Below are 26,892 nucleotides of genomic sequence, written 5' to 3' on the forward strand. Positions count from 1 at the left end.
TAAAGGGAACCTGTCAGCAGGTGTGACCCTACAGACTACAGCAAGCATTATGTATTGTTCCCTAGAAAGATGTGTGATTAGATGTGTATAAGTGGTGTTAGTAGCTGCAGGACTGTGATTTATGGGTTTATATTTCAGGAGATGAGGCTGTGCTCTGTGCTCTCTGCAGCCAGTATTAGGTATTGTCCCTTGTGAGATGTGTAATCAGACCTTTGGGTATGTTGTTATTAGCAGCAGGACTGTGGATTTCTATTCCAGGATTGTAATATATCCAAATCCACTGGGGTTATGTCCTCACACTGCTGTGCTTTTGGTGCTTTGAAGAGAGTGTGATTGTGCTGTGAGATCTGTATACGCATACCTTTTGTATCTGTTTGTAGCAGCAGGACTGTGTAATATGGTTATATATTCCTGGACTGTAGTTTCTCCAAGTGCATTGGGAGTGTGTCCTCACACTGCTGTGCTCTGCAGCCAGTATTGGGTATTGTCTCTGGAGAGCTGGGTAGTCATACCTTTGTGTATGTTTTTGGTAACAGCAGGACTGTGAACTATGGATATATATTCCTGGACTGTAGTTCACTGGTGGGTGTGTCCTCACACTGCTGTGCTCTGTGTGCTTCGCATTGCAAGGTAAATGACTGTATCTCTCCAGCAGACATCTGGTTCAATATTTAAAGTGCTTTTCCCTGACTTCTAGGACTCAGCAGCTGAGTGCAGGGGGAGGGGGGAGAGCTAAGAGCAAAGCAGTGTGAGGACCAATGCTCCAATCCTGGAATATTAATCCCTGTTTCACAGTCCTGCTACTACTAAAAACACACTCAAAGGTAAAAATACACAATACCTGACACTGGCTCAAGAGAGCACAGAGCACAGCAGTGTGAGGACACAGCCTAAGTGCACTTGGAGAGGTTACAATCCTAGAATGTAATTCGGTATGTCACAGTTCTGCTGCAACTAACAACTTACACAAAGCTCGTTATTACACACCTGTCCATGGACAATACTTAACATTGGCTACTGAGAGCACAGAGCACAGCAGTGGGAGCACCCACCTCCGTGCACAGTCTTGGCACAGAGAAGCTACAGTCCTGGCATATAAATCCATATTTCTCAGTCCTGCTGCTACTAACATACACAAAAGGATTATTAAACTTCTCTCCAGTGACAATTCCTTACACTGTCTGCATAGAGCACAGAGCACAGCAGTGTGAGGACACTTGGAGAAGTGACAATCCGGGAATATAAAACCTTATTTCACAGTCCTGCTGCTACTAACAGACATAAAGGTATCATTACACATCTCTCTGGTTCAATACCTAACACTGTCTGCAGTCTGTATGGCCACTACTGTTGACAGGTTCCCTTTTCTTGTCCTGGTGGTGTTGTGGTTATAAACCACTGGTTACAGTGACGTCGGAACAGGGGTTTGGGGGTTGCTCATAGTCTCCATGAGAGGGATGTACCTAAAATCCTGACAAGGGGGGGTGGGGGTGATCAGTTTGGTATCAGTGTTTCCGGATTATTCTGGTAACCCCCGGCCTGGGCATAGAGTACAGCTGCAGTACTGGATAAATCCCGCAGGACAGTCGGCGCCCCCTCCTGGTCATGGCTGGCATAACGCAATGGAAAATTCTCTGCCTGCAGCTCCTGGTTCCCATTCAGCAGCGGCATTAACTTTTTCCTACCACAAGTGAATAATAATCGCTTTCCCAAGTTCTCACTTTATTTTGGCGCTCCGCTCTTTGTGTCTTTGGAAATATCCCCCATTTTTTTCCGGTCAAACAGAAACTGCTTTCATTACAAAAGCTCGGCAGCGGAGGCTTTGATCCCTCTCATGGCAGCGGTAAAGCCTGTGCCCTGCCAGGGCTGTCGTACGCCCGCAGCCTCCGCTCTGACCAATCACTGCCATGCTGGAGCCCCCTGTACGCTATTTACATCTGCCCTAGGAAACGCGCAGATTCCACATAACATTACTATTCCCAATCCGCTTTTCTTGGAGTTCTGTGTTTTGCTGATCCTCTGTTATTGCTCCTGGAAATGAATAATGTGACAGAAGGGAGTCGCCATTAGTGGCCGTGCGCCTGGGACTGCAGTTCTCTTAAAGGGACTGGAGCGCCTGGGTCTGTAGTTTTCTTAAAGGGACTGGAGCACCTGGGTCTGTAGTTCTCTTAAAGGGACTGGGGCGCCTGGGACTGCTGTTCTCTTAAAGGGACTGGAGCGCCTGGGACTGGAGCGCCTGGGTCTGTAGTTCTCTTAAAGGGACTGGAGCGCCTGGGATTGTAGTTCTCTTAAAGGGACTGGAGCGCCTGGGTCTGTAGTTCTCTTAAAGGGACTGGAGCGCCTGGGATTGTAGTTCTCTTAAAGGGACTGGAGCGCCTGGGATTGTAGTTCTCTTAAAGGGACTGGAGCGCCTGGGTCTGCAGTTCTCTTAAAGGGACTGGAGCGCCTGGGACTGCAGTTCTCTTAAAGGGACTGGAGCCCCTGGGACTGTAGTTCTCTTAAAGGGGCTGCAGCGCCAGGACAAGATTTGAACCCATCTTTGACAGTCACTACTAAATGCACCATAGCTAATCCATGGGGGTTGTACCAAGTTTGATTATCTTGTATTCACAGGTGTGGGTCAGATTACAGGGACCTCCATCGATCATGAGAATAGACCCGCTACAGTGCATGAGACTTAGGACCTCGTTCTCACTAATGAGTGAAGTGGCAGCGCAAGCATGTGTCCTGCTTCTCCATACAATACTATGGGAGTGTTGCTGAGCACGGCACCCGGGTATCTCCAACACCACCATTCACTGTTGGAGATTGGAGATCCCTGAGCGCTGTGCTTAGCAATTTCTAACACTCCCATAGCATTCATGGAGTGGCAAAGAGGATAACAATCAAACTCGGTACAATCCCTTTAAACCTTACATTTTGAGAAATCCCTTCAGCGCCTCTTGTGGCTTGTCTCTGGTATTGCAGCTCAGTCTTATTTTTTTAATTTTCTGTTAAACCAGATACTTTTTCTGTATCCTCAGAAGTTGTACCTTATGGGTATCCTCTTGTATTTGGGGAATGTTTGGTTGTGGGAGGTGGGCGACCCCTGTGATGACGCTCATCCCATTCACTTCCATTGGAGAGAAATATTTGCTTTTAACGACTTCCTCCTTTAATAAGTGTCAGTTACTTTGCGCCCCAGCGATGTGGGCGGGTCCTCCTGGCGGTGCACCGTGACCCCTGCGCAGCCCCTATGACCTCTGTGCAGCCGGTGCTGGTGCTCTCTCAGGCTTTGTGTTGCGTCTCCTCTACCTTCATATTGTATCTCCGCCAGATAGGAGTAAATATCGCTCTGTTATTTTAGCAATACGAAACATTGGCATCCGCCGAAGCGCTTGGATCCGGGTCAAGTCGAGAAATATCTGACTTTTTTTTCACGTGAAAAGAGCTCTACTTATATTCATGTAAACAAGATCTCCGATTTCACTGTGAATTGGCAGCGGCCTGCGCTGGAGAAAACCGAAAGCGGGGGGGGGGGGGGGTCATGGAATGTGGATTTCAGGTTCCCGATCTACTCCGGAATCCTTGATTTATGATATTCCAATGCCCAGGACTATTACACAGGGTAAACTCTCTGTACATTGCACATAGACGCACATAGTAGCCTTATAGACCCGTAAAAGATGATAAAACAATTGGCCTTCTGTAAAAGGGGTTGTCCATCTCCATTAAGGGGGTTATCCAGCTCAGAGAACCCATTTCCACGCCCGCTGCGTTCACACATTGCGATTGCATTGAGTTTACATTGTGTTTATGCTGCTTTTACATTGTGTACAACATTTACATTGTGTTTGCACTGTGTTTTACTTTGAGTTTATGTAGCGTTTACATCGTATTTGCATAAACAAAAAAGAAAATGTAATATGCATTTATTTTAGAATGCCCGGTGCTCGGCCCAATCAAATGCGCCCCCCCCCCCCAATCCTCCTTTCCTGGCTCCTCTACTGCTACCTGCAGCACACACTGCAGCTTCTTCTCTTCTCCCTGCACCGCACACTGCAGCTTCTTCTCTCCTCCCTGCACCGCACACTGCAGCTTCTCCTCTCCTCCCTGCACCACACACTGCAGCTTCTTCTCTTCTCCCTGCACCGCACACACTGCAGCTTCTCCTCTCCTCCCTGCACCGCACACTGCAGCTTCTTCTCTCCTCCCTGCACCACACACTGCAGCTTCTTCTCTCCTCCCTGCACCACACACTGCAGCTTCTTCTCTCCTCCCTGCACCACACACTGCAGCTTCTTCTCTCCTCCCTGCACCACACACTGCAGCTTCTTCTCTCCTCCCTGCACCACACACTGCAGCTTCTTCTCTCCTCCCTGCACCACACTGCAGTTTCTCCTCTCCTCCCTGCACCACACTGCAGCTTCTACTCTCCTCCCTGCACCACACACTGCCGCTTCTCCTCTCCTCCTTGCACCGCACACTGCAGCTTCTCCTCTCCTCCCTGCACCACACACTGCAGCTTCTTCTCTTCTCCCTGCACCGCACACTGCAGCTTCTCCTCTCCTCCCTGCACCACACACTGCAGCTTCTTCTCTCCTCCCTGCACCGCACACTGCAGCTTCTCCTCTCCTCCCTGCTCCACACACTGCAGCTTCTTCTCTCCTCCCTGCACCACACACTGCAGCTTCTCCTCTCCTCCCTGCACCACACACTGCAGCTTCTCCTCTCCTCCCTGCACCACACACTGCAGCTTCTCCTCTCCTCCCTGCACCGCACACTGCAGCTTCTCCTCTCCTCCCTGCACCACACACTGCAGCTTCTTCTCTCCTCCCTGCACCGCACACTGCAGCTTCTTCTCTCTTCCATGTGCTTTAATGGAGAGGAAATCGGCCTAATTACATTGCTTTAACGTTGCATTTACACAAGCGCAATGTTAAAATACAGTATGGTAACAGTGTGTTAACACAATGTTGACATAGATTTGATAAATGTACAGCTCTAGAATTGCGTATCAAAATGCATTGTAAACACATGGTGTGGCCACACCCTGTTGGCAGCGTTCACACTTTACATTTTATTTGCATTTTGAAACGCAGTCCAAGAGGAGGAACGAGGAGGAACTTTATTGAATTGTTTACAAGCAAAACACGTGTTGCTCATTCCCGATCTTTTTAGTGGAGACGTATATGTCAGATCGGCCAATCTCCCCCTCCCACCCCCCGCCCCCTTTGAAGTACAATGTGTGAAAGCACCCTAATCCCTTACACTAGTTGTGCAGTCCTAGAGATCTTTACGACCACCTGCACACACCAGACTGAGCCTAATGTCCGTATGTGCTCGGGGTTGGCCTCTCCTGGTGCCCCCTGCTGGCGGCTGTGACCTAGGTGGCACTTGGATCACTACACATCAGGGCAGAGGAATGTTTTTCCTTGCATGACCTCATCTCCTCTCGCTCGCCGTTACAGCTGATTTTGGGTGCGGACCCTCTGGCCTCGGCCTGGGGACTGCAGTCATTGTTATACACCTAGGAGGAGCGGAGCTCTCTGCGCTTCATCCATATGAGATGCTAATCCTACGAGTCCTGGTGGAACCGAACAAAGGGAGCCAACAAGCGTAACCAGAACCGGATCAGTACAATGGAATGTGCATGAGATTGGCTTAAAGGGGGGATCCACCCAGAATACAATATTGTCCATGTAGTTCTACTCCATATAGTAATCAATCCAGAGCAATCTGTAAAATGATTGACAAGAATATACAGTAATATAATGTTCTAATAAATCCTCCATTACTGCAGCAACACGGCTGCAGAGCTGTGTAATCAGACCTTTTTTGTGTGTTTTTAGTAGCAGCAGGACTGTGAAATATGTATTTGTATTTCTTTTTATTGTAGTTTACCAGAGTGCACCTGAAGGGGGGAGGTGTCCTCACACTGCTGTGCTCTGTGCTCTCTGCAGGCAGTGTTATTGGTATTATCCATGGACGGAGGGTACTCTTAGCTCCCTGAATTGAACTATTCTAAAATCACTCCTGGTTCAGCATCCAATCAGAAAGCCTGCTACAGCTTTTGATGCAAAGCGGATGGAAGCGGTTAAGGAGCAGCTCATTGTAGAAAGTGGTGTGAGGACACAACCCCGGAACAGTCCTGGAATATAGGTTTCACAGTCCTGCTGCTACTAACAACTTACACAAAGGTATGATTACACATCTCTCCATGGACAAATGCGTAACACTAACTGCAGAGAGCACAGAGCACAGCAGTGTGAGGACATATCCCCAGTGCACTTGAAGAAGCTACAGTCCATATTTCACAGTCCTGCTGCTAACAACATACACAAAGGTCTGATTACACACCGCTCCAGGGACAATACATAATTCTGGCTGCAGAGAGAATAGCGCACAGCAGTGTGAGGACACACTCCCAGTGCATTTGGAAAAGCTGCAATCCTGGAAGAATAATCCACATTTCAGTCCTGCTGCTACTAACAACCCACACAAATGTACAATTGCACATCGATCCAGGGACAATACTTAATTCTTGTTTCGAGTAAAAATCTTTCTTCTTGTCTTGCGAATGAAGTTGTGCTATGGGCTGATCTGGGGCGCACCAGATGTCTACTTCCTCCTGTATACATCCATCTCCAATTTGCTCCCCCTAGTGGGCGCCACGGAGATGAACATTTTTGAAGAGAAGAGATTGTCTTTTGACAAGGCTGTTTTGCGTTGTATTCCTCGTCATGACGTCGCTGTATAATTCCTCTGTTATTCCTCCGGGAATTGTATAGCTACAGCTCAATTCTCATAATGGTAACTGAATCAATGTTGTTGTTTTTCCAGGTGGACTATGGACCGTTCTTACCTTAGGGGGAGTGGGAAGCAAACCCTCCCCCGTCCAGGAGCAGTCCTCACCCCTCGCCAACCAAAGTCTGCTCCTCCTGCTGGTACTCGCCAACCTCACAGATGCCCCAGACTGCCCCAATCCCTTCCGACAGGCTGTCATGTCTTTCCGAAACACACAAGGTATGTATAATACATATACAATGTGACTGTGTGTGTACTGGAGGTTACACTCTGTAATAGACAGTCCGTAGATTGTAAGCTCTTGTGAGCAAGACCCCTATTATAGACCTTATATTTGCTTCAATTTATATCAAATTAATGTCAGTTAATATTACAATTCTGGATAATTGCAACCTTATTGGTCAAAGAAACACGTCTGGTGTGCAGAGGGAAAGGGCTTGTTCAGCAGCACAGAGTATTTCAGGAGACCACTACATAGTATTGGTATGGACAGAAGCAAAGACATGACTACTTGGGACCATGTCATGAAATAAGGTGGGGCGAGGGAGACAAGTAGAAAATGAGAGTTTTGCGACATTGCAAATACAGCGTTTCTCAGCAGCACAGAGTATTTCAGCAGCAGAGAATTTTTTGTGTTGGATGTGACTTTTGACGAATAAGTGAATGGATCATTTCAGGATTAGGGTTGCCTAGTGGATACTGAGAGGTCCCCCAGCAGCGCAGAGTGTTTCAGGAGGGGGGGCTCAGTTGATATATGTGATGGGGACAGGGTCATTGTGTGAGCATGGGAATCGTAACATGGAAAATTGCAGAGAGATCTCCCCAGCAGCACAGAGTATTACAGCGTTAATGTGTTGGTCTTGTATTACAGATAGCTCGGTGCCGCCCAGCCCGAGTCCTCACTCCTTCCAGATAAATTTTAATAGTCTGTATACTGCCCTGTGCGAGCAGCAGAGGTCTGACCAAGCCACCCTGCTGCTGTACACGTTACTACATCAGAACCTCAACGTCCGCACCTACGTCCTGGCCCGCACTGATATAGAAAGCCTTGTAAGTATTCACACATCCTCTGTGTATTGTAAGGATGAACTTATAGCCAACTCCTGTCCTGGCTGGTGTAACCCTCCTCCCCTCCTCCCTTCCTTACGCCAACACCTTCCCTTCTGCCTCATTCTCAACCTTCCCTCTCTTCCGTTCTCCCACCCCTTCCTTCTGCCCTTTGCCCCGCCCTTACACATTTGCCCCGCCCATTGCCACACCTTCCAATCTTTGACCCGCACTTCCACCCTTTGCCTCACCTTTTGTCACGCCCTTTGTCCCTCCCCCACCTTCCATTCTCCTGCCCCTCCTTTCTTTCTCCTGCCCCTCCTTTCTTTCTCCTGCCCTCTTCCTTCCTTCTTTCTCCTGCCCTCTTCCTTCCTTCTTTCTCCTGCCCTCTTCCTTCCTTCTTTCTCCCGCCCCCTTTCTTCCTTCTTTCTCCCGCCCTCTTTCTTCCTTCCTTCTTTCTTCCTTCCTTCTTTCTCCCGCCCTCTTCCTTCCTTCTCTCTCCCGCCCTCTCCCTTTCTTCTTTCTCCTGCCCTCTTCCTTCCTTCTTTCTCTCGCCCTCTTCCTTCCTTCTTTCTCCCGCCCTCTTTCTTCCTTCTTTCTCCTGCCCTCTCCCTTTTTTCTTTCTCCTGCCCTCTTCCTTCCTTCTTTCTCCTGCCCTCTTCCTTCCTTCTTTCTCCCGCCCTCTTCCTTCCTTCTTTCTCCCGCCCTCTTCCTTCCTTCTTTCTCCCGCCCTCTTCCTTCCTTCTTTCTCCCGCCCCTTTCCTTCCTTCTTTCTCCCGCCCTCTTCCTTCCTTCTTTCTCCCGCCCTCTTCCTTCCTTCTTTCTCCCGCCCTCTTCCTTCCTTCTTTCTCCCGCCCTCTTCCTTCCTTCTTTCTCCCGCCCTCTTCCTTCCTTCTTTCTCCCGCCCTCTTCCTTCCTTCTTTCTCCCGCCCTCTTCCTTCCTTCTTTCTCCCGCCCTCTTCCTTCCTTCTTTCTCCCGCCCTCTTCCTTCCTTCTTTCTCCCGCCCTCTTTCTTCCTTCTTTCTCCCGCCCTCTCCCTTTCTTCTTTCTCCCGCCCTCTTCCTTCCTTTTTTCTCCCGCCCCTTTCCTTCCTTCTTTCTCCCGCCCTCTTCCTTCCTTCTTTCTCCCGCCCTCTTACTTCCTTCTTTCTCCCGCCCTCTACCTTCCTTCTTTCTCCCGCCCTCTACCTTCCTTCTTTCTCCCGCCCTCTTCCTTCCTTCTTTCTCCCGCCCTCTTCCGTCCTTCTTTCTCCCGCCCTCTTCCGTCCTTCTTTCTCCCGCCCCCTTCCTTCCTTCTTTCTCCCGCCCTCTTCCTTCCTTTTTTCTCCCGCCCTCTACCTTCCTTCTTTCTCCCGCCCTCTTCCTTCCTTCTTTCTCCCGCCCTCTTCCGTCCTTCTTTCTCCCGCCCTCTTCCGTCCTTCTTTCTCCCGCCCCCTTCCTTCCTTCTTTCTCCCGCCCTCTTCCTTCCTTTTTTCTCCCGCCCTCTTCCTTCCTTTTTTCTCCCGCCCTCTTCCTTCCTTCTTTCTCCCGCCCTCTTCCTTCCTTCTTTCTCCCGCCCTCTTCCTTCCTTCTTTCTCCCGCCCTCTCCCTTTCTTCTTTCTCCCGCCCTCTTCCTTCCTTCTTTCTCCCGCCCTCTTCCTTCCTTCTTTCTCCCGCCCTCTTCCTTCCTTTTTTCTCCCGCCCTTTTCCTGCCCACTTTTCTTTCTTTCTTCTTCCCCCTTCTTCCTTCCTATATGAATAACCCATTCTAAGATTTAATTTCCCATTTTATCCCTGAAACATCAATTGGTCTTTCAATATTTATTCCTGATGTGGACCCCAACTCATTGTATCTCAATTCTCTGTTGTCCTCTGTTATTCACTTCTGAGATGCAGGAAATTACTGGTTTCCACTTGTGAATTTCCGCTTGTAAAAAAAAAAAAAAAAGATGTCATCCAAAATCCATCATTTAGCAAAATGGCAAGAAAAAAAAACGCTTTATGAAGTCTTTTTATGTAAGACCACAAAAAATAGTGCTGGATAAAGTGCTGACGCCCTGTGAAGCGGATTACGGATATTTCCTTCAAGGCTGCAGTGAGTAAGCGCCACTAATCTAATGCGAAACGCGTCAGCACTTTTATCCTGGGTTTTTACTTTAGTAAAGGAAATCAAATGTAAACGTCAGAGGAAAGACCTTTTTAATGTTAAAAAGTTTAAATATGAGATATAATTGCTTGAGGTTAAAGGATAAAAAACTGAGGCTGCACTAATACGCGCTCTCTCTATCACTGGCCTCAGTGTTGTGCTGCTGAGGCCAGTGAGGGTCTGCAGTGGTCACATGACCTCAACGCTCCCTCCCCATCACCAAACACTGCTCATTTTTCTTAAAGCCAGGCTTCCCTATTGCTGATTGCTTTTCCTTTTCCACAGGTTTTGCCAATATTGGAGATTTTGTATCACGTAGAGGAACGCAACTCCCACCATGTTTACATGTCTCTCATCATCCTCCTCATCCTGACAGAGGACGATGGCTTCAACCGATCGATCCATGAAGTGGTAAGAAGCCAAAATATCAGTAGTGTCGCAAAGTTTGTTCTCCAGTCTGCAGTAACCTGCCCTGGCCACTGCATGGCGCCGGGAGCTGCTGCTGTTAATAATAATAATTCCTGTATTTATAAAGTGCACACAGATTACGCAGCACTGCACAGAACTGCCAAATCAATTCCTGTCCCCATGGGGCTCACAATCTATCATTTACATAATAAAGAATAGATGATTTTACAATGAATAATGTATGAAATAACTAGATAAAGGCTGGGATGGGATCCTTGTGAGCTGCTCCAACAGGTAGAGGTGACAGGACTAGTGACAGAGACCTGATGACAGGTGTCCTTTAAAATCTAAAATACAGTATGTGTTTCTTTTTTCGATTCATTCCCAAAATTAGTTTAATTAGTTTTTTTTTTTTTGAAGATTAGTAAACCCTTTTAAAGTAAATCTACTGTCATAATCCATCTTCATAAACGAGGGACATTACTCATAGATCCAGGCACCCGGACTGTTCTCATCTTCTTATATTTGTTATCCATGGCCTCCTCCCTTCTAAAATCAACTTTTATAATTTTATTAATGAGCCAAAATGTTATTGTGGGTATTACCAGAGCCCCTCTGTGCTCTTGCACAGTTTAAGCTACAGAACAGGGTTCTAGTAACACTCCTCCAGAGCCCTTCCAGCTCATACTTTTAAAATATCATATATGAGAAGGAGGGAGGCCATGGATAACAAATATATGAAGATACCACAGTCCCGGTGCCTGGATCTATGAGTAATGTCCCTGGTTTATCATGTAAGATTTCCTTTAAAGAGGATCAAGGACAAATGATAAATGACCCCCCTCATGTGATGCCCGCTGTGTCCCTGGTGATATTCAGTGAGTTATTTTTGCTGTAAATCAGTCTATCCGCTCACAAGATCTGACCCTTAGACAAATAATTGTGAATTAGCAGATTCTAGCCTAGTGGGCGGTAACCTGGGGGGCGTGTCTACATCTAGTACCACCCTCTTTGCTGTTGGCGCTAATTCATAAATAATGTTCAGAGGGCCGTATCTTGTGAACGGGAAGACGGATTTAGAAAAAAGCAACCCCAAATTAATCAGCAGTTTAGTGGCCGTCATGTGGGGTTGTGTTTAGTACTTTTTACTTTTGTTGCTTTTTCTGTCTGTGATTACATTATGGGATATCCCAGGCAATAGGTTACTGGGACTTTGGAGATAGCAGAGATTTCTTCTCATTACTCCCACTTTCTTCTATGGCGGTTGGAGCAATATTTCCACTCTCCCTTACCTGGAGCCATCCTCCCTCTCATGGCCCTCCATGACAGAGCCCGTGGGGGGCTCCAGTTGTATCACCTTATTATTTTGGAAAATAAATCTTGGCTTGAGTTGTATAATTTACTGCTAAGGCTCCTCTCGCCATTTTCTCCCTTTCTTCTTCCTTCCTCCTACACCTTTTTTCCTTTTATCTTTCTCCCATCCCTTTCTTTGTTCTTTCTTTTTTTCCGACCCTTTCTTCTTTCCTTCTTCCTTTCTTCCGCCCCCTTCCTTTTTCCTTCTCCTGCCCCCTTCCTTTTTCCTTCTCCTGCCCCCTTCCTTTTTCCTTCTCCCGCCCCCTTCCTTTTTCCTTCTCCCGCCCCCTTCCTTTTTCCTTCTTCCGCCCCCTTCCTTTTTCCTTCTCCCGCCCCCTTCCTTTTTCCTTCTCCCGCCCCCTTCCTTTTTCCTTCTTCCGCCCCCTTCCTTTTTCCTTCTTCCGCCCCCTTCCTTTTTCCTTCTCCCGCCTTTTTCCTTCTCCCGCCCCCTTCCTTTTTCCTTCTCCCGCCCCCTTCCTTTTTCCTTCTCCCGCCCCCTTCCTTTTTCCTTCTCCCGCCCCCTTCCTTTTTCCTTCTCCCGCCCCCTTCCTTTTTCCTTCTCCCGCCCTCTTCCTTTTTCCTTCTCCCGCCCTCTTCCTTTTTCCTTCTCCCGCCCCCTTCCTTTTTCCTTCTCCCGCCCCCTTCCTTTTTTCCTTCTCCCGCCCCCTTCCTTTTTTCCTTCTCCCGCCCCCTTCCTTTTTTCCTTCTCCCGCCCCCTTCCTTTTTTCCTTCTCCCGCCCCCTTCCTTTTTCCTTCTCCCGCCCCTTTCCTTTTTTCCTTCACCCGCCCCCTTCCTTTTTTCCTTCTCCCGCCCCCTTTCTTTTTGCTTCTTTCGCCCCTTTCTTTTTGCTTCTTTCGCCCCTTCCTTTTTCTTTTTTTTCCTTTCTTTCTGCCTTCTTCCTTTCTCCCGCCCCTTTCTTTCTTCCGTCTCTTTCTTCCTCTTTCCTTTCTTCTGTTCCTTTCTTAGTCTGTTCCTTTCTTCCTTCCTTTCTCCTCTCTTCCATATGAATACCCCATTTTAGGATAGACACTGGAGCTGTTCACCCTCTCACGTCCGTCCATTATGGAGCCGTTTCTCGTTATGCTAAGTGTGTGGGACTCAAGACGCATCACTTTTTTATTTCGGAAAATAAATTTTGTCTTGAGTTGTGTAATTTACTGCTGAGGCTCCTCGAATGTTCCTTCCCGGAGACACCTGATTGTTACGTGAAATTAAGAGATGTCACTCTCCACGCTACGCGCTGCTCGGAAGGCGGTCGGAAAATTATGTTCTTCTGTGAAAGGATTAAAGGATCATTTCTCAAAATAGCTGAAAGTTTGGATGGAAATTTCCAGCAGTGGTAGCAGGTAGTGAGAGAGGAGGAGCCGACACCGCTGTAGTCCGATCCATAGCCACAGGAAGTGTATATATACATAGGGGGAGTCCGAAGTCCCAGCACCCCCTTTTATTTCAGGAATAAAAGGGGAAATTACTTATCTTATCCCCCCCTCCCTCCCAGTAAGGATCTGATTGTGACAAACAATTTCTGGGACTTTTCTCATCTTCTTGGATGTGAAACATGACCACTTTCCCATTGGAAAATCTTGATCCAATATGGCGGCTGTGTGGACATAGACTAATTGATGACCCCCCTCGGCCATTACCTGCTCGGGGTATCGGAGATTTCATTTCTACGTTTTGTTTGGTTATATAATAGAATTTTGTGTACCTGTAGTAACCACTAGAGGGAGCCCATTGCAAGCATACAGAACAGCATAGAGCTCCCTGTGGGGTTGTCCTCACACTGCTGTGCTCTGGTCTCTCTACTTTAAACTGCTCCACAGCCTCCACAGCCCTTTGAGTACTGTAGTCTTCAGCCAGATGACTCCTGTAGTAGTCAGAGCAAAGGGGAGGGGCAGTTACACAGCAGTGTGAGGACATGCCCCCAGTTAAAATTAAATCTAAATTAATTTTTTTGCCATTCTACCATCTAAATCCATCCTGATAAACCAGGGGCATTACTCATAGATCCAGGCACCGGGACTGTGGTACTGTAATTTTCCTATATTTGTTATCCATGGTCCCCTTCCTTGTAAAATAAACTTTAACAATTATGCTAATGAGGCAGAAGGGCTCTGGGGAACGTTACCAGAACCTCCCCCCCCACAGTTTTTCAGATTCACAGGCTGTTACAATGAGTAGAACAGGAACAGGTCTCCCTCATCCTTCTGTCTGTGTAATCTAGCAGCAGCAGGAAATGAGACCTGCTCTGCTCATTGTAACAGCTTGTGAACCTACAGCACAGAGGGGCTCTGGTAACTCCCCCCTTCTCCCAGGTTTTTTTGCATAATTTTAAACTGATTTTAGAAGGAAGGAGACCATGGGTAACAAATATAAGCAGATTACCACAGTCACGGCTCCTGGATCTATGGAGAATTGTCCCCGGATATCATGATGGATTTTTTTTAATTATTTAAAAAAAATAAATAAAAAAAATTCCAGCAGTATACAAAATTAAATCTTTTTCTGGATTTTGGACCCTCAGACACTGTAGGTTAGGGGGAGGAAGCAGCGGTGGATGTGATGTCCAGTCCCATCTATCTTGACAAGCAGAAGACAAACAGTGTAAATAACCTGCGCAGCGCAGAATGTGCAGTGTGAACGCCGCCGACACAGACATTCCCCCTTTATAGGAGCCATAAACCGTGCGGCAGCTGTCTGCTGGCTTTATGAGACCACGTCCCTGCCATGTTTGGGAGCCACATTCCAGAATATCTGAGTATATTGTATCGTTAGTCATGTGAGACACAATCCCTACACACGTCCTTTGGCTTCCAGCCCCTCCCCATTGACACAAACGCGTGCAATTTTGTTTTCTTTGTCCCATAATTTCTCTGTAGCAGCGCTGATAACAGGGAAGCGTTCAGATTTCTTCCCTACACTGACTAATGATGTGATGATTGTATTTATTAGTAAATAAGGATGATTCCGTTCACTGACAGCAAGCAGAAATCTTACAGTATATGTCTATAAGCTACAATCCTGGAATACAAACCCATATATCACAGTCCTGCTGCTATTAGCAACATACTCATAGGTCTGATTGCACATCTCTGAGTATGTTGTTAGTAGCAGCAGGACTGTGATATATGGGTCTGTACTGCAGGATTGTAGCTCATCGAAGTGCACTGAGGACATGTCCTCACACTGCTGTGCTCGGTGCTCTGTGCTCTTAGCTCTGTAGTCCGTGTTTGGTATTCTCCCTGGAGAGCTGTATAATTTATGTGTTTCTTTGTGTTATATTCCAGCATTGTAGTTTCCCCAGGTACACCAGGGCTGTGTCCTCACACTGCTGTGCTCACCGCAGGCAATGTTTGGTGTTGTCTATTGAGAGATGTGAATACATTGAAACCTTTGAGTATGTTAGTAGCAGCAGGACTGTTACATATGGTATTATATTCCAGGATTGTAGCTTCTCTAGATGCACTGGGGTTGTGTCCCTACCTTTTAGGTGTAATAATACCTCTGTGAATGTTGTTGTCAGGGGTGTCCCTCTCTATGGCGCTGCCCGTCCTGGCCCTCGCTCACGTCTCCACGCTCCTGCTCCCGTATCGGCTAGGCCATGCGCCCCTGCCGGCTCTCGTAGATTTAAAGGTCCAGCGCACCGCTGATTGGCGCTAGTCACTTCCAGGTTTGCATATAAACCGGCAGCTCCCATATGTCCCCGCCGGATCTTTGAGCTATACACCATAGAGAAGGCTTCCCTTGCTGATTGTTCCGGCTTCTGCTTGATTTCCGGTTGTTGACCCCGGACCTGACCCTGACGTTACTCCTGTTCTGCCAGCCTTGATCTCCAGCTCCGTTTCCTGACTCTGCACCTCTGCCGCCTGCCCTGACCATCTGCCGTGCCTGTACCTCAACCTCCGCTGCCACCGCGGCTAGTCGCACCTACGGAACGGCCTGGTGGCACCCTGCCGCAGCAAGACCATCCCGCTTTGTGCCGGGCTCTGGTGAAAACCAGGTGCCACTTAGACTCCGGTCCCAGGTGTCGGCTAGTACCATCTCCCACAGTGGTCCAGGGGGTTCACTGACCCCGAGCCTGACAGTTGTTAGTAGCAGCAAGACTGTGATATATGGATTTATGTTCCAGGATTGTAGATGGCAGTATGTCCTCACACTGCTGTACTCTGTGCTCCCTGTATTCATTGTTTGGTATTGTCTCAGAAGAGCTGTGTAATAACAATCATTAAATATTGTGTAAATACAATCATTGTGTATGTTGTTAGTAACAGCAGGACTGTGAAATATGGATTTATATTCCAGGGGGTGTGCATGTCCTCACACTGCTGTGCTCTCTATATTGACTGAACCATGTCCATATCCTCTGCTAAAGGGGCTGTGTAGGAGCATATGATACAGAGCTCAGAGCACAGCAGTGAGAGGACAGGCCCCTTGGAGAAACTATCAATTGGATGCAGACCTTTCATGGCCATATATGATTCCCTCAAATTTGAGGATACGGGGCGACCCCTCCAGTTGCACCCCCCTTCTTGCCATATCCCTGGTTGTATTGACCTCAGTGGGGGGCGCTCTTCCAGCCTCCCGTCCCCAGCGCCAGTAGTCACCGCTGAATCGGTTTCACTCGTGTTTCACAACAATAAATAAATAGTTTTTAGGCAGCGGCTCATTTATGTGGGGATTTACAGGGAGAGACTTGTACAGGAGGGGAGGCAGGAGACGGGATTAGCACATGGGCGGCCATTGATCTGCCATCTGCTTCTCATATTATTGATCCCGGACTGTTTGACTTGTAATGTTGGACGGGAGACTTGGCCGTGTTCAGGTCTAGTGCTGGATGACGGAATCTGGTCTCCATTATTCTCCATGTTAAGTGTTCGGGTATCCAATAGTGATCCCTGGACTGGGGAGTAATCAGCACTGGAGTTACACATCCAGAGCCACCATCCTCCTACATACTTCTCAGTTATAGGTAATTCCAAGAAGTGTATGATGACAAATATGTAACATCCATGGAGGAGGTCAGGGAGCCAAAACTGCAATTATCCTGAGTTATATCCTGTATTATACTCCAGAGCCGCACTCACTATTCTGCTGCTGGTGCAGTCACTGTACTTACATGACATTACTTATCCTGTACTGATCCTGAGTTACATCCTGTATTATACCCCAGAGCTGCACTCACTATTCTGCTGCTGGTGCAGTCACTGTGTACATACATGACATTACTTATCCTGTACTGATCCTGAGTTACATCCTGTATTATACTCCAGAGCTGCACTCACTATTCTGCTGGTGCAGTCACTGTGTACATACATGACATTACTTATCCTGTACTGATCCTGAGTTACATCCTGCATTATACCCCAGAGCTGCACTCACTATTCTGCTGCTGGTGCAGTCACTGTGTACATACATGACATTACTTATCCTGTACTGATCCTGAGTTACATCCTGTATTATACTCCAGAGCTGCACTCACTATTCTGCTGCTGGTGCAGTCACTGTGTACATACATGACATTACTTATCCTGTACTGATCCTGAGTTACATCCTGTATTATACTCCAGAGCTGCACTCACTATTCTGCTGCTGGTGCAGTCACTGTGTACATACATGACATTACTTATCCTGTACTGATCCTGAGTTACATCCTGTATTATACTCCAGAGCTGCACTCACTATTCTGCTGCTGGTGCAGTCACTGTGTACATACATGACATTACTTATCCTGTACTGATCCTGAGTTACATCCTGTATTATACTCCAGAGCTGCACTCACTATTCTGCTGCTGGTGCAGTCACTGTGTACATACATGCTATTATTTATCCTGTACTGATCCTGAGTTACATCCTGTATTATACTCCAGAGCTGCACTCACTATTCTGCTGCTGGTGCAGTCACTGTGTACATACATGACATTACTTATCCTGTACTGATCCTGAGTTACATCCTGTATTATACTCCAGAGCTGCACTCACTATTCTGCTGTTGGTGCAGTCACTGTGTACATACATGACATTACTTATCCTGTACTGATCCTGAGATACATCCTGTATTATACCCCAGAGCTGCACTCACTATTCTGCTGCTGGTACAGTCACTGTGTACATACATGACATTACTTATCCTGTACTGATCCTGAGTTACATCCTGTATTATACTCCAGAGCTGCACTCACTATTCTGCTGCTGGTGCAGTCACTGTGTACATACATGACATTACTTATCCTGTACTGATCCTGAGTTACATCCTGTATTATACTCCAGAGCTGCACTCACTATTCTGCTGCTGGTGCAGTCACTGTGTACATACATGACATTACTTATCCTGTACTGATCCTGAGTTACATCCTGTATTATACTCCAGAGCTGCACTCACTATTCTGCTGCTGGTGCAGTCACTGTGTACATACATGACATTACTTATCCTGTACTGATCCTGAGTTACATCCTGTATTATACTCCAGAGCTGCACTCACTATTCTGCTTCTGGTGCAGTCACTGTGTACATACATGACATTACTTATCCTGTACTGATCCTGAGTTACATCCTGTATTATACTCCAGAGCTGCACTAACTATTCTGCTGCTGGTGCAGTCACTGTGTACATACATGACATTACTTATCCTGTACTGATCCTGAGTTACATCCTGTATTATACTCCAGAGCTGCACTCACTATTCTGCTGCTGGTGCAGTCACTGTGTACATACATGACATTACTTATCCTGTATTATACTCCAGAGCTGCAGTCACTATTCTGCTGCTGGTGCAGTCACTGTGTACATACATGACATTACTTATCCTGTACTGATCCTGAGTTACATCCTGTATTATACTCCAGAGCTGCACTCACTATTCTGCTGCTGGTGCAGTCACTGTGCACATACATGACATTACTTATCCTGTATTGATCCTGAGTTTCATCCTCTCTTTGTACATGTATGTACACAGTGACTCCACCAGTAGAATAGTAAGTGCAGCTCTTGAGTATAATACAAGAAATACCTCGGGGTTAAACCCCTTCAACTCCAATTTAATTAAAATAGTGTCTGTATGTTAATTATAAAATCGCTCTTCTCATTTCCCTTCCCTGATGATGCCGCTTTATTTGCAGATTCTGAAGAACATCACGTGGTATTCGGAGCGGGTGCTGACTGAGATCTCTTTGGGCAGCCTCCTCATTCTAGTGGTGATCAGAACCATTCAGTACAATATGACCCGCACACGGGTGAGTGTTTATACCGGGCAGTCGTCAGGATCCGATGAAGATTTATTGAGCATGTGACACTTCTTGACGTCCGGGTCCTGCGTGCGCTAAATATTCCACTGTGACTCACGCTGGGTGCACGTTTCGAGAAGCTTATGTTTCCTCCTCCAGGAGAGGCCAACAATGGCAGCCAGCAAATATTTGGAATCTGTGATTTTAGTGACATCAACGCTCCTCACATATTTAATTAAAATGAAAAACCGTCCTCGGTGCCCAAAATTCAGATTAAATTCCTCAGAAAAAAAAAAAAGGGAATTGTAACTGCTCAAATTCCGTCGTGACCGCATTACCTAATCTCCGACGAGGCCTTGCCCAATAAATCCATCTGAAGGGTCATTGGCCGGTCCTTTCTTCTTGGTAAACATTCGACACAGATGACTAAAAAATACTCAATTCTAATTTAATTTTAAGAGGTTTAGCAAATCAAAATGGCAGATTTTGGAGATATCCTGATTTTCCCGGAGAAGTGCATTCGAGAAAATTGGTGCAGCACTAGAGAAATCTTGGAAAGAAGATACAGTAATGTAGCGGTTAGACAGAGGGATGAGCCTGGGTGTTGATGGGATGATGGCCATAGTGACCAGACTGTACACTGACCTGGGACCTGGACTCTTGTAATCATAGTCATCTATGGTCCTAGAAGTCCCTGTCTCCAGGACTTCACCTCCTCACTGAAGACATGATGGGGCAGATTTACTTATCCGGTCCATTCGCGATCCAGCGGTGCGTTCTCTGCGGAGGATGCGGGTCTTTCGGCGATTCACTAAGGTAGTTCCCCCGACATCCACCAGGTGTTGCTGCTGTGCTGAATTCCATCGGAGTTCACTGAAGTTCGCCAGGCAGGGTGCAGGTAAGTGAGTGTCAAGCGACACTTTTTAAAAAAAAAAATACGGCGGTTTCTCCGAATGCGCCAGGTTTTCCGCCAGCCACGCAATTCAGGGAAAATCGGTGCAAAACGGTAACATTTGTGTAACCCAACGTAAAAACGCGATTCGGGCCCTTAGTAAATGACCCCCGATGTGTAGTAGGAGGGGATGTAGGCAATCCTAGCGTTATATATGATTGAACTGGTTGTAGGACCTATGGGGGAAAGAGGTTTTGGAGTATAAATTATGGTGTAGCACAACTACTCCCCCTGCTGGTGTTGGATTATATTGAAAATGTAAAAAATTTAAATGTTAAAACTGAGTCATCAAGTGATTTTCTCCTTGCAGGACAAGTATCTTCACACCAATTGTCTGGCAGCTCTGGCCAACATGTCGGCCCAGTTCCGCTCCCTCCACCAGTACGCGGCACAGAGGATCATCAGGTATTGTGGAGGGGTCACCCCATGTGTTGTTGTTACCCTCTATCTGTATGATCAAATTGGGGAGGGAACGGCTGCTGGGACATCACCTCCATGCCATGGAGTCCATGCTCCATCTTTTAGTGGGAATGAGACCCCCCTTCAATATGTATCAACTATCATTTGTTAATACGTTTCATTCAACATGGGCCCTGACAAGCTAATTCCATGGTACTGCAGTATGTATGGGGGCTCGCACCAGTATGGGGGTCCCACTGCCCATGCTCTATCCTGGGGAGGCTAATAGTACTGTTGGGGGGCTCTGTGCCGCCCCGGACTGTGTTGGGGGGGGGGGGGGGCTCTGGGCCGCCCCGGACTGTGGGGAAGGGGGCTCTTTCCCTTTAAGGGTACACACCGTATTTTGACAGATACCATATAAGCGGCTACTCCCCAGAATATTAGAACGTTGCTTTTGTTCCCCCTCCCATTAATATCAATGGGACCTATCCCAAAATCCCCCTAAAAAATAAGTCCTTATTGAAGTGTTACTAGCGGATTATGTGCACCCCATAGAGGTGGCTCTGATGTCCATCACGTATCCGGCCACTGGACCAGATCCGGATGGTTCCTGCGTGTACTGGGGTCACCCATGTTTGGGTTACAGTGCGATGTTTTTGGAGGCCGTCGTGTTGTAACATCGTTAGGTCCCTGAAGAATTCCTCGGACCTAGAGAAGTCCTAAATCTCCAGCCTCGGAGTTTTACAGTGTTTACTCAACCCTGCAGTGAAGCTACAATGGGGAAGGGCGCATAAAACGGATTTATAGTGTTTAGGCGAAGCGCAGCGTCTGTTTGTATAACAGAATAGAGATTTGTGAGCTTCATAATAAAAATGGAAAAAAAAGACCTTTAAAAAAAAAATAGAGAAAGGGTAACCGCTGAGAGTTGTCACCTCGAGTATCCCAGACCTGAGGGGTGCAGCACCCAGTGGTCATGTCACTGCATATAACATGGCACCCAATGCTGGGTCACTGGGTGCCGCTGGGGGGACAGGCGTCAACTACTCCCACTTGTCAGCGAGACTCAATTCCTGTGATTTCACAAAAAATATTTGACTTTTACTTCGGACGCGGTTGGCACTTGGTTCGGACGCGGTTTGCGCTCGGTTCGGCCGCGGTTGGCGCTCGGTTCGGCCGCGGTTGGCGCTCGGTTCGGCCGCGGTTGGCGCTCGGTTCGGCCGCGGTTGGCGCTCGGTTCGGCCGCGGTTGGCGCTCGGTTCGGCCGCGGTTGGCGCTCGGTTCGGCCGCGGTTGGCGCTCGGTTCGGCCGCGGTTGGCGCTCGGTTCGGCCGCGGTTGGCGCTCGGTTCGGCCGCGGTTGGCGCTCGGTTCGGCCGCGGTTGGCACTCTGTGTAAACGAATTTCAAAGGCCGTGTGTGAACAGGACCTTAGGGAGCAGCCTGGTGATCTGCTGCTTGCCGATCCTCTGCCGGGAATTGTTATCAAAGAAGCAGATTGTGCTGTTCCTCTGTTATTCCTCCTGGATATGTATAAATAGATTGACAACTGGGTGATTCCAATGTCCCTTTGTAAGGTCCCTGCCTCTGATTGGACAATGACGAGCTTATACAGTTATGAGTTTATTCTTCAATTTCAAGGAGGAATAACAGAGGAATTCCATAAATTATAATTATTACAAAACAAAAATGTTGTTACATTTGGGATTCTGCTGCCCGCGGCGTTTTGTTGTAAATCTCGGTACGTGGCCTCATTGTAGACGCTCTGTGCAGTCCTACTGCGGTACAGTAATTCCCGCAGCGTTACATTGATGTCACTGGCGCCCGCCATACGATCAGACCGCGGCCTGCAGACAATTGTCACTTCTCCCGGGCCCCCGGATCCATTGATCGTTACTTCTGTCGCGCTAATTAATTTACCAACAAAATCCTGTGTTGAAAAAGAGAGAATTTTCCAGAGTTTTTTTTTCGTTTCTTTTTTTTTTTTTCCAATGTTTAAATTGGCACGGCTGAAGTTTTCCTTTCTTGGGAACTGAACGCCCACCGAGGCGCGGACCACGTGTGCTGGATCTTGGCACGTGAGAACCAAAGTTTTCCATCCCTCTGTTTAAGGTCATATGCCCCACAGTTTAGAAGATCAAACAGCGTCACTTTATCAAGCGCTGGAAATAGGCCGGTATTTATGAGCGCGTCTGCCGGCCGAGCAAATACACAACGGAAAAAGGATTCAGACTGTATGTGCCCACAGGGCGAGCCGGCCGGGCACCCTACAAACACCCTACAAGTCTGGCAGATTCTTTCCTATGCTGCACATATTTCACAGTCCTGCAGATACCAGCACTGCATTCTCTGCAGCTCCTTCAGAAGAAGTTACTCTTAAAGGGGAAACTATCCCGTTAAACTACCAGATAGAGTATGAAATGTCCTTTCTAGAATTCTCTCTTTTATGTGAAATCTCATCCATTTACCTATAAAAAAAATAAATAAAAAATCTCCCTCCAAAGTCATGTTAAAATGAGCAGAGAAGAGTCATGTTTTGCCAGAGATGAATCAAGTTTAGTGACTGCAGGAGGAGAGTCATTTCAGATGTCCCCATCTTCAGTTCTATAGCTCCTAAAAACTATTTTTGGTGTCATATTAAAGATAAGAATCTCATTTTTCAGATCACATTGGGCTTAAAGGGGATACTTAAAGGAGATCTACCACCAGGATGAAGGATTGTAAACCAAGCACACTGACATAATGGTGTGTACACCCTCTAGCAGGATCTGCTGTTCTTTTAAGTTCTCATGCCCTGGTTTAAAAAAAAAAAAAAAAAAAAAAAAGGCTTTCAGATTATGCAAATTATCCTAAGCAGCTCCAGGCTCAATGGAGACTGGAGTCCCTGAGGCTCATTTGCATAATTTTAAAGCCTTTTTTTTCTTAAAAACAAGGGCATATAGGAAGGTTAAAGAAGAGCAGTTCCTGCTAGAGGGGGTGCACACCAGTATGTCAGTGTACTTGGTTTACAATTCCTTCATCCTGGTGGTAGATTTCCTTTAAAAAAGCCAGGAAGTTGCTGTTATCTTCAGCTCACATGGTATTTAACTGCCTGTTTTTCTGGTTCTGTAGCTCCAGATTTTAAAACTTTCTATACCCCTGATCCTGTGTGATCTAAAAGATGAGATTCTTATCTTGAATATGGCGCAAGCAGCCTGTTTCTAGGTGCTATAGAACCAAATATAGTGGTGTCTGCAGTAAAATCTGACTCTTCTCTGCTCATTTTCACTTGACTTTGGAGGATATTTTTTTTATAGGTGAGTGAGATTTCACAAATAAGTGGGAATTTAGAAAGGACGTTTCATCGCTGACCTGATGGGGGGGGCTGCTAGTTTAGTGGGGGGAAACCTGGGGGTCAGTTCCCTTTTTAAAGGTTCATTCACACATTTCTGCATCTGTTTTCCACTCGTGGAAAACCCAAGTTTTATGCCGTGTGTAAAATATGAACAAATTCCCCACAAAATATGGGACACGGAAGTCAATAAGCTGACTGTGAATTTAGATTTTTGAGCTCATTACTTATTCCGTGTATTCTAAGGAAAAGTTTATATTTATATTGCATTCCGTGGATCAACCAATGGAGTTCGAGCATCATAGTCCTGCATCACCACTGCGCTGTACAGAGAACATGATAGTACAACATGGCGGGAATGCGGGGACTCCTTGCATCATGAATCTTATACTTTTTAGTCTTGTCTAGGGGGTGATTGATGCCAGCCTCAGCTGCACCTTATTGGCCATGTATGATGTAAGTGGGTCCTTGCATCATGTCTGATTCTTATACCTGTACAATGTCTTAGAGGGGGTGAGGGTTATTGGTATAAGCCTCTCCTGTACCTGGGTCCTTGCATCGCTGGCGTCTGCCATACTCTCTATGCGCCTCACTGCCCCCCGGTGCTTGTCATGTGAGGACTCAGACGTCACCATTCAGTGTTCCATCGGATCAGCAGCTTCTTCAGAAGTCATTGAACTAAACAAGTTAATAAACAGATGCAGATGGGTGGGAGGAGAGGATCTTGTTGTGTCTACAGGGGAGCTGCTGCGACGCTTCTTTGGGTTCTGGTTACATAAGATTGAGCAACCGTCATTACCCTCATCAGAGCGAGCGTCCGATCATCAGCCCCCAACATCGAATGAAGAATCCGGAAATAACAAAGAGCCCTTATCCCACATAGAAGATATTGTGCATCACCCAGCTTTCCAGAGACTCTGAACATCTCATATCTGTGTATTAATCTCCATCATCTGTAGGGAGCAGTCCCTCTGGTATTGTGCAGGCATAATAAGGGGGGGGGGGGGACATTCCCCTCTGGTGACACTTATTTCGATATGTCCACGGATGGGACTGAACCTTCAGCATTGTTCATACTGATCCACCTGATGCAGGATACTGGTGTCTGAGATCAGTATTGGGGAGGGAGTCGGGGAGGCTCAGATCTGATGTAGATTGTAATATGACTGACAGGAGGAATAATGGCAGGAGGGCCCAGAGCTGTTGTGGTGGCACATGGTGATAGCAGGAGCTCAGGGGTTAATGTGGCGCTTCCCCTGCGCCGGGTGTCTGGTGGTGTAATGAATAGCGCTGTATCCGGCAGTCTTATCTGTGGATGCGGGATGTCTGCATGCTCCGCATGTTTTCTAGAAGCGCAGATAATGGGAACAGGGAACGGTTACTTACATGGGGGAGAGGAAGACGACAAATGTCCGGAGAACCTCTACCAATAATGGTGCCCAGTGATCGGACAATTATAGTGGACAATAGGCACTGTGCCCCCCACAGTCTCCAGTGTTCTCGGGGGGCCCCCACAGCTGGCAGTAGTCACAGGGCCCCCACAGCTGGCAGTAGTCACAGGGCCCCCACAGCTGGCAGTAGTCACAGGGCCCCCACAGCTGGCAGTAGTCACAGGGCCCCCACAGCTGCCAGTAGTCATAGGGCCCCCACAGCTGCCAGTAGTCATAGGGCCCCCACAGCTGCCAGTAGTCATAGGGCCCCCACAGCTGCCAGTAGTCACAGGGCCCCCACAGCTGCCGGTAGTCGCAGGGCCCCCACAGCTGCCGGTAGTCGCAGGGCCCCCACAGCTGCCGGTAGTCGCAGGGCCCCCACAGCTGCCGGTAGTCGCAGGGCCCCCACAGCTGCCGGTAGTCGCAGGGCCCCCACAGCTGCCGGTAGTCGCAGGGCCAATTCCAATGCAGAAAACTCCATGTCAGATGCTGGTTACCAATCTCATGCTTTTCAATGGAAACCTATGCAATCGTGCCGAGCCTGAGGCCGCATTCACACGTCATGTTTGAGTTGTGTTTATAAACACAGCTCAAGCGCAGTGGGAGGGGGCTTGTCTTATGCGTTTCCACTGAAGCACCACCCATTTGGCATGAAAATAATGCAAAAACTCCTGATGCTCATTCCGGAACGCATCCGCCGTAGTTTAAACGCAAATGAAATCTGTCCAAACCCATTACGTTTAAAAACGCAGCTGAAACGCAATGTCTGAACGCAACCTGAGCGTCTGATCCGTTTACGTTCAGTGTGTCTGGATCCTTAATGGGACATGATGGGACAGCGGTGATCTGTAAAGTGCATGCAGCACCGCCACTGTCCATCAGAGGGCGCCGCAGCACCGGGCCAGCGCCAGCAGTGGATGAACTTGCTGGAAGGCTGGTACTTGGTGTTTCTGTAGCTTGTTATTGGGCCAGTCCAGGCCTGACCCGCTTCAGTGTGAAGTGTAATGGTTTGCCCGGATTACAGCCTGTCATTACTTGTATTCTTTCTGCTCAATTTAGATTGGAGATTGTGGCGGATGCCAGCGCGCTGATCTCATTACCCGCACAGGGGCTTTTCCTTTGAAAGGAGAGTAGTTTAGTCTCCCCGCGGTGCTCACGCCAACAAATTGACATCTTATGTACTTACATTTTTGCCATTGTGACAGCTCCTCCAAGCACGACCGCAGTTCAGCTTGGTTTTTCACGTTTTTTTTGTTGTGTTTTTAATTTTTTTTTTAATCCCCCAGCAAAGTATCCAAGTATGAATTCATGCCCTGGATATGGCTTCCACCCATGGAAAAGCAGGAGGCGAGTGTTCACCCTCTGTGTCATCTCTGCTTATCGTATATTGCAGGGATGTAGCAGAGCTGAGGTTGTTACCTGCAGACTTATAAGAGCTAATAAATTACCTTTAAGGGGTTTACCATCAGACAGAAACCATCACTCGTTGTGTTAAAGTTAAGTTCTCACTGTTACATGATGTATACATTGTATTTGTATTGTGTTTAAACTGTGTTTACATTGTGTTGTTGTCGAGTTTACACGGTTTGTGTTGCATTTACATATTGTTTACATTTTGTTTAAATAGTGTTTCCATATTAGTAACACAGTGTAAATGCAATATTCCCCAACTTTTTTTGGTAGTGAAAGAGGGACAAACCCCCCCTTCTCATAAACGACACCCATTGTTCCGCCCATTGCATAGTATAATATCAACCTTAATGGCCGACACATAGTATAATTCCTTCTTCTCGTGGCCATCTGCCCTGTGGACCTATATAATACCCCCTAATGCAACCCAGCAAC

The 26,892-nt window shown here is 47.3% G+C and overlaps 1 protein-coding gene across 1 annotated transcript in view; it reads left to right on the forward strand.

Annotated features, from left to right (window-relative positions):
- Nucleotides 1–26,892, forward strand: part of LOC140109544 (dymeclin-like) — a 187,331-nt gene that overhangs the window by 40,405 nt on the left and 120,034 nt on the right. Inside the window, exons 8-12 of the mRNA XM_072132071.1 lie at nt 6,823–7,005; nt 7,658–7,836; nt 10,243–10,368; nt 18,837–18,950; nt 20,204–20,298. Of these exons, the coding sequence (XP_071988172.1) occupies nt 6,823–7,005; nt 7,658–7,836; nt 10,243–10,368; nt 18,837–18,950; nt 20,204–20,298 (697 nt within the window). The remainder of the gene's footprint in view (nt 1–6,822; nt 7,006–7,657; nt 7,837–10,242; nt 10,369–18,836; nt 18,951–20,203; nt 20,299–26,892) is intronic.

Source organism: Engystomops pustulosus, unplaced genomic scaffold, assembly GCF_040894005.1.
Source record: "Engystomops pustulosus unplaced genomic scaffold, aEngPut4.maternal MAT_SCAFFOLD_216, whole genome shotgun sequence".
In the NCBI taxonomy this organism is placed as follows: Eukaryota; Metazoa; Chordata; class Amphibia; order Anura; family Leptodactylidae; genus Engystomops; species Engystomops pustulosus.